Source organism: Agelaius tricolor, unplaced genomic scaffold (genome assembly GCF_023055355.1).
Source record: "Agelaius tricolor isolate 1412-34295 unplaced genomic scaffold, bAgeTri1.0.p SCAF_181, whole genome shotgun sequence".
Classification (NCBI taxonomy): domain Eukaryota; kingdom Metazoa; phylum Chordata; class Aves; order Passeriformes; family Icteridae; genus Agelaius; species Agelaius tricolor.
Genome location: NW_027269441.1, coordinates 57,078 through 64,994, shown reverse-complemented (window position 1 = coordinate 64,994; position 7,917 = coordinate 57,078). Strand labels below are relative to the sequence as shown.

Below are 7,917 nucleotides of genomic sequence, written 5' to 3'. Positions count from 1 at the left end.
ACTGGGCTGAACTGGGAGGGACTGGGAGAGACTGGGAAGGACTGGGATGAACTGGGAGGCCCCAGAAGGGGAAACTGGGAGGGACTGGGCTGAACTGGGAGGGACTGGGCTGAACTGGGCTGAACTGGGAGGGACTGGGATGAACTGGGCTGAACTGGGAGGGGACTGGGCTGAACTGGGAGGGACTGGGATGAACTGGGATGAACTGGGAGGGACTGGGATGGACTGGGAGGGACTGGGATGAACTGGGCTGAACTGGGAGGGACTGGGCTGAACTGGGAGGGGAGCTGGGCTGGGCACTGGGCTGAACTGGTTTGAACTGGTCTGAACTGGGATTTAAAGGCCTCGGCTCCTTCCTCGCCCTCCTCCTCCTCCCGATGGAGCGGCTGCTGCCGCTGCTGCTGCTGGCCACTGGTTCGTACTGGTTTATACTGGTTTATACTGGTTTATACTGGTTTGGACTGGGAGGGACTGGGGGGCGCTGGGAGCAAACTGGGAGGGACTGGGGGGCACTGGGAGGGGGCTGCTGGCCACTGGTTTGTACTGGTTTGTACTGGGAGGGACCGGGGGGCACTGGTTTGTACTGGTTTGTACTGGTTTATACTGGTTTGGACTGGGAGGGACTGGCAGGGACTGGGGGGCACTGGTTTATACTGGTTTATACTGGGAGGGACCGGGGGGCACTGGGAGGGCGCTGCCATTGCTGCTGCTGGTCACTGGTTTGTACTGGTTTGTACTGGTTTGGACTGGTTTATACTGGTTTGTACTGGGGGGCACTGGGAGGGGGCTGCTGGCCACTGGTTTATACTGGTTTGGACTGGTTTGGACTGGGGGGGACTGGGAGAGACTGGGGGGGACTGGGAGTGAACTGGGAGCACTGGGAATGAACTGGGGATGAACTGGGATGGACTGGGATGAACTGGGAGGAACTGGGAATGAACTGGGAGGAACTGGGATGAACTGGGAGCACTGGGAATGAACTGGGAATGAACTGGGAGGAACTGGGATGAACTGGGAGGAACTGGGAGCACTGGGGTGAACTGGGATGAACTGGGCCATACTGGGATGGAGCCAGGGGTGAACTGGGGACACTGGGAGGGAACTGGGAGGGACTGGGAGGAACTGGGAGGGACTGGGATGAGTGGGAGGCATCGACTGGGTGAACTGGTTTGTACTGGGAGGTGAACTGGGGGCACTGGGAGGGACTGGGATGAACTGGGAGGGAGTGGGTGGGAAGTGGGAGGGCACTGGGAGCAAACTGGGATGAACTGGGATGAACTGGGAGGGAACTGGGATAAACTGGGATGAACTGGGAGGAACTGGGATAAACTGGGATGAACTGGGAGTAAACTGGGATGGACTGGGAGGGACTGGGATGAACTGGGATGAACTGGGAGGGAACTGGGATGAACTGGGCTGAACTGGGAGGGACTGGGATGAACTGGGAGGGAACTGGGATGAACTGGGAGGGACTGGGATGAACTGGGATGGACTGGGAGGGACTGGGATGAACTGGGATGGACTGGGGAGGAACTGGGATGAACTGGGATGAACTGGGATGGACTGGGAGGGACTGGGATGAACTGGGATGAACTGGGATGGACTGGGAGGGACTGGGATGAACTGGGATGGACTGGGGAGGAACTGGGATGAACTGGGATGAACTGGGAGGGAACTGGGATGAACTGGGCTGAACTGGGAGGGACTGGGATGAACTGGGAGGGAACTGGGATGAACTGGGAGGGACTGGGATGAACTGGGATGGACTGGGATGGACTGGGAGGGACTGGGATGAACTGGGAGGGAACTGGGAGGGACTGGGAGGGACTGGGATGAACTGGGAGGGAACTGGGATGGACTGGGAGGGACTGGGATGAACTGGGAGGGAACTGGGAGGGACTGGGAGACCACCAGTCTACACTGGTCCATACTGGTTTATACTGGTCCAGATTGGTTCGTACTGGTTTTAACTGGTTTCTACTGGTCTTTACTGGTTCTAACTGGTCTGTACTGGTCCTAACTGGTTTTTACTGGTTCTAACTGGTTCGTACTGGTTCTAACTGGTTGATACTGGTCCTAACTGGTTTATACTGGTTGGCAGTGGCCGCGGGGGCGGACGAGAACTGGGGAGACCCTTTGGGATGAACTGGGATGAACTGGGATGAACTGGGAGACCACTGGTCCAAACTGGTCCAGACTGGTTTCTACCGATTTCTATTGGTTTATACTGGTCCGTACTGGTCCATACTGGTCCATACTGGTCCGTGCTGGTCGGCAGCGGCCGCGGGGGGCGGACGAGAACTGGGGGTACTGGGATATGACCGCTCCAAACTGGTCTCTACCAATTTCTACTGGTTTATACTGGTCCGTACTGGTCCTAACTGGTTTTTATTGGTTCTAACTGTTTTTTACTGGTTCTAACTGGTCCGTACTGGTTCTAACTGGTCCCTACCTGTCCTCACCAGTTCTAACTGGTCCGTACTGGTTCTAACGGGTTTTTACTGGTCCTAACTGGTTTTTACTGCTTCTAACTGGTTTCTACTGGTCCGTACCGGTTCTAACTGGTTTATACTGGTCCATACTGGTCCTAACTGGTTTTTACTGGTTCTAACTGGTCCGTACTGATTCTAACTGGTCCGTACCGGTTCTAACTGGTTTCTACTGGTCCTAACTGGTCCATACTGGTTTATACTGGTTTGTACTGGTTCTAACTGGTCCTAACTGGTCCTAACTGGTTTGTACTGGTTTATACTGGTCTGTACTGGTCCTAACTGGTTTGTACTGGTCCATACTGGTTTGTACTGGTCCACACTGGTTTATACTGGTTTATACTGGTCCGTACCGGTTCTAACTGGTTCTAACTGGTTTATACTGGTTCTAACTGGTTTTTACTGGTTTATACTGGTCCTAACTGGTTTATACTGGTTTATACTGGTCGGCAGCGGCCGCGGGGGCGGACGAGAACCGCATCGTGGGCGGGGCCAGGTGCGAGCGGCGGCGCCACCCGTACCAGGCGCTGCTGCTGCAGCCGGGGGGCGCCATCCACTGCGGGGGGGTCCTGATCGGCCGCAGGTGGGTCCTGACCGCCGCCCACTGCCACACGGACAGGTGAGCGCACCTGGGGACACACCTGGGGACACATGGGGAAACGGCTGGGGACACATGGGGACACCTGGGGACATGGCTGGGGACACATGGGGACACCTGGGGACATGGCTGGGACACACCTGGGGACACCTGGGGATGGCTGGGGACACACCTGGGGACACCTGGGGACACACCTGGGGACACCTGGGGACACCTGGGGACATGGCTGGGACACACCTGGGGACACCTGGGGACACATGGGGACACCTGGGGATGGCTGGGACACGGCTGGGGATGGAAACACACCTGGGGACACGGCTGGGACACGGCTGGGACACGGCTGGGGACATCTGGGGGGACACCTGGGGACACACCTGGGGACACCTGGGGACACACCTGGGGACACGGCTGGGGATGGAAACACACCTGGGACACCTGGGGACACATGGGAACGGCTGGGGATGGCTGGGGACACGGCTGGGGACACATGGGACAGTTGGGATACACCTGAGGGGGATAGAAACACACCTGGGGACATGGCTGGGGACACGGCTGAGGATGGAAACACACCTGGGGACACGGCTGGGACACGGCTGGGACACACCTGGGGACACATGGGGACACGGCTGGGGACACACCTGGGCAGACCTGGGCAGACCTGGGACACCAGGGACGGCTGGGGACGGCTGGGAGACACCTGGGGATGGCTGGGGGTGGCTGAGGACACCTGGGGACACGGCTCGGGATAGAAACACACCTGGGGACACACCTGGGGATGGCTGGGGACACACCTGGGACACGGCTGGGGATGGCTGGGGATGGCTGGGAACGGCTGGGGACACGGCTGGGGATGGAAACACACCTGGGGACACACCTGGGGATGGCTGGGGATGGAAACACACCTGGGACACCTGGGGACATGGCTGGGGACAGCTGGGGACACACCTGGGGACACGGCTGGGGATGGAAACACACCTGGGGACACACCTGGGGACACACCTGGGGACATGGCTGGGGACACGGCTGGGGATGGAAACACACCTGGGGACACACCTGGGGACATGGCTGGGGATGGCTGGGGACACCTGGGGATGGAAACACACCTGGGGACACACCTGGGACACCTGGGGACATGGCTGGGGACAGCTGGGGACAGCTGGGATACACCTGAGTGGGATGGAAACACACCTGGGCACAGCTGGGCACAGCTGGGGACATGGCTGGGGGGGATGGAAACACACCTGGGCACGGCTGGGGACACCTGGGACAGCTGGGATACACCTGAGGGGGATGGAAACACACCTGAGCACACCTGGGGATACACCTGAAGGGGATAAAACCACACCTGTGCTCACCTGTGCTCACCTTTACCTCTCCCAGGTGTATTCACCTACCCCAGGTGTATTCACCTATCCCCAGGTGTATTCACCTATCCCCAGGTGTACTCACCTATCCCAGGTGCACTCACCTGTCCCCACCTTTACCTGCCCCAGGTGTATTCACCTGTGGTCACCTGTCCCATTACAAACCCCATTCACCTCTCCCAGGTGTATTCACCTGCCCCAGGTGTATTTACCTGCCCCAGGTGTATTTACCTGTGTCCCCACCTTTACCTGTCCCAGGTGTATTTACCTGTGCTCACCTCTCCCATTACAAACCCCATTCACCTATCCCAGGTGCACTCACCTATCCCCAGGTGTATTCACCTGTGCTCACCTTTACCTGCCCCAGGTGTATTCACCTACTCCCAGGTGTACTCACCTATCCCAGGTGTATTCACCTCTCCCAGGTGTATTCACCTGTGCTCACCTTTACCTGCCCCAGGTGTATTCACTTATCCCAGGTGTATTTACCTGCCCCAGGTGTATTCACCTACCCCCAGGTGTATTCACCTGTGCTCACCTTTACCTGCCCCAGGTGCACTCACCTACCCCCAGGTGCACTCACCTATCCCCAGGTGTATTCACCTGCCCCAGGTGCATTCACCTATCCCAGGTGTATTCACCTGCCCCAGGTGTACTCACCTGTACCTGTCCCAGGTGCACTCACCTATCCCAGGTGTACTCACCTGCCCCAGGTGTACTCACCTATCCCAGGTGTATTCACCTGCCCCAGGTGCATTCACCTATCCCAGGTGTATTCACCTGCCCCAGGTGCATTCACCTATCCCAGGTGTATTCACCTACCCCAGGTGCACTCACCTGCCCCAGGTGTATTCACCTATCCCCAGGTGCACTCACCTATCCCCAGGTGTACTCACCTGTCCCCAGGTGCACTCACCTGTGCTCACCTGTCCATCCCCAGCCCCCTGCGCGTGCTGCTGGGCGAGCACAGCCTCAAGGAGCGGGACGGGGCGGAGCAATGCCTCACCTGGGCTCACCTGTCCCTCACCTGTCCCATTACAAACCCCATTCACCTGCCCCAGGTGTACTCACCTATCCCAGGTGTATTCAGCTATCCCCAGGTGTATTCACCTGTGCTCACCTTTACCTGTCCCGGGTGTATTCACCTGTGCTCACCTCTCCCATTACAAACCCCATTTACCTGCCCCAGGTGTATTCACTATCCCCAGGTGTATTCACCTGTGCTCACCTTTAACTGCCCCAGGTGTACTCACCTATCCCAGGTGTACTCACCTGCCCCAGGTGTATTCACCTACCCCAGGTGCACTCACCTATCCCCAGGTGTATTCACCTGTGCTCACCTTTACCTATCCCCAGGTGTATTCACCTACCCCAGGTGTACTCACCTATCCCCAGGTGTATTCACCTGTGCTCACCTTTACCTATCCCCAGGTGTATTCACCTACCCCAGGTGTATTTACCTGTGCTCACCTCTCCCATTACAAACCCCATTTACCTGCCCCAGGTGTATTCACCTACCCCCAGGTGCACTCACCTGCCCCAGGTGCACTCACCTGTGCCCACCTGTCCATCCCCAGCCCCCTGCGCGTGCTGCTGGGCGAGCACAGCCTCAAGGAGCGGGACGGGGCGGAGCAATGCCTCACCTGGGCGCGCGCCTTCGTGCACCCGCGCTACCTGCCCGGCCGCCATGACAGTGACGTCATGCTGCTGCGCCTCAGCGGCCCCGCCCAGCTGAGCCCGCGCGTGCGCCCCGCGCCGCTGCCCCGCAGGTGCCCCCAGGTAGGGGACAGGTGCGTGGTGAGCGGCTGGGGCAGCACCCGCAGCCCGCAAGGTGAGGCACACCTGGGGGACAGGTGAGGGTGAGGGGGGGACACACCTGGGGGACAGGTGAGGGTGAGGGGGGGACAGGTGAGGGATGGGGGGGGGACACACCTGGGGGACAGGTGAGGGTGAGGGGGGGACACACCTGGGGGACAGGTGAGGGTGAGGGGGGGACACACCTGGGGGACAGGTGAGGGTGGGGGGGGGAAACACCTGGGGGACAGGTGAGGGTGAGGGGGGGACAGGTGAGGGTGAGCGGGGGACACACCTGGGGGACAGGTGAGGGATGGGGGGGGACACACCTGGGGGACAGGTGAGGGTGAGGGGGGACACACCTGGGGGACAGGTGAGGGTGAGGGGGGGGGACACACCTGGGGGACAGGTGAGGGATGGGGGGGGACAGGTGAGGGTGGGACACACCTGGGGGACAGGTGAGGGATTGGGGGACACACACCTGGGGACTCACCTGTCCTCACCTGTCCCATCCATCCCCACCTGTGTCACACCTGTCCCCACCTGTCCCATCCATCCCCACCTGTGTCACACCTGTCCTCACCTGTCCCATCCATCCCCACCTGTCCCCACCTGTCCCCACCTGTCCCCACCTGTCCCCACCTGTCCAGGTGCGTTCCCGGACGTGCTGCAGTGCGGGGAGGTGTTCACCTGGTCCAACGCCGCCTGCGCTCACCTGTACCCAGGTGCCATCACTCCCAACATGCTTTGCGCCGGCGGCCGCGCCGGGGACAGCACCGACTCCTGCCAGGTGTGCGGGCGGGCAGGTGTGGGGGGGGCACACCTGGATGGGAGGGATGGGAGTGGGACACACCTGGGGAACACCTGGGGGGACTCACTGGATGGGGAGAATGGGAATGGGGCTGGGACTCACCTGTATGGGGAGAATGGGAATGGGGGACACCTGGGGGGACTCACCTGTATGGGGGAATGGGTGGGACACACCTGGATGGGGGAAATGGATGAGAAACACCTGGGGGACTCACCTGTCTCACCTGTCCCACCTGTCCCACCTGTCCCACCTGTGTCCCACCTGTGTCCCACCTGTGTCCCACCCGTGTCCCACCTGTGTCTCACCTGTCTCACCTGTGTCTCACCTGTGTCCCACCTGTGTCTCACCTGTGTCCCACCTGTGTCTCACCTGTGTCTCACCTGTGTCCCACCTGTGTCCCACCTGTGTCTCACCTGTCACACCTGTGTCCCACCTGTCCCAGGGTGACTCCGGGGGCCCGCTGGTGTGCGATGGGTACCTGCAGGGCGTGGTCTCCTGGGGGCTGCAGGTGTGCGGCCAGCAGGGCAAGCCAGGTGTGTACAGCCGGGTCTGCGCCTTCACCGCCTGGATCCGCCGCACCATCCGCGCCAACGGCGGCGACTGACGCACCTGGGCGCACCTGGGGGGCACCTGGGGGGCACCTGGGGACACCTGGGGGGCACCTGGGGGCACCTGGGCGCACCTGGGGGCACCTGGGGGGCATCTGGGGGGCTCCTTGAGCTCACCTGTAACACCTGAGTGGCTCCTTTTAACACCTGTGTGGTTTTTTGACTTCACCTGTGACACCTGAGGGGCACCTGGGGGCACCTGCAACACCTGGGGGGCACCTGGGGGGCACCTGGATGTCACCTGAGCACACCT

At 60.4% G+C, this 7,917-nt stretch overlaps 1 protein-coding gene across 1 annotated transcript; it reads left to right on the top strand.

The window, feature by feature from the left end:
* The first annotated feature begins 241 nt into the window (after nucleotides 1-241).
* Nucleotides 242-7,706, top strand: LOC139587116 (kallikrein-6-like). The gene is made up of 5 exons (XM_071420992.1): nucleotides 242-414; nucleotides 2,943-3,108; nucleotides 6,029-6,282; nucleotides 6,896-7,035; nucleotides 7,499-7,706. Exons 1-5 carry the CDS (start codon nucleotides 378-380, stop codon nucleotides 7,658-7,660), a joined length of 759 nt encoding a protein of 252 aa, XP_071277093.1. The 5' UTR covers nucleotides 242-377; the 3' UTR covers nucleotides 7,661-7,706.
* The last annotated feature ends 211 nt before the right edge of the window (nucleotides 7,707-7,917 follow it).

What these genes read in the sequence shown, in the direction of transcription:
- LOC139587116 (XM_071420992.1), top strand. Translation starts at nt 378, where the DNA reads ATGGAGCGGCTGCTGCCGCTGCTGCTGCTGGCCACTG. An exon ending in CAGCACCCGCAGCCCGCAAG is followed by an intron (nt 6,283 to 6,895) that starts GTGAGGCACACC and finishes CCACCTGTCCAG; the next exon opens with GTGCGTTCCCGGACGTGCTG. An exon ending in ACAGCACCGACTCCTGCCAG is followed by an intron (nt 7,036 to 7,498) that starts GTGTGCGGGCGG and finishes CACCTGTCCCAG; the next exon opens with GGTGACTCCGGGGGCCCGCT.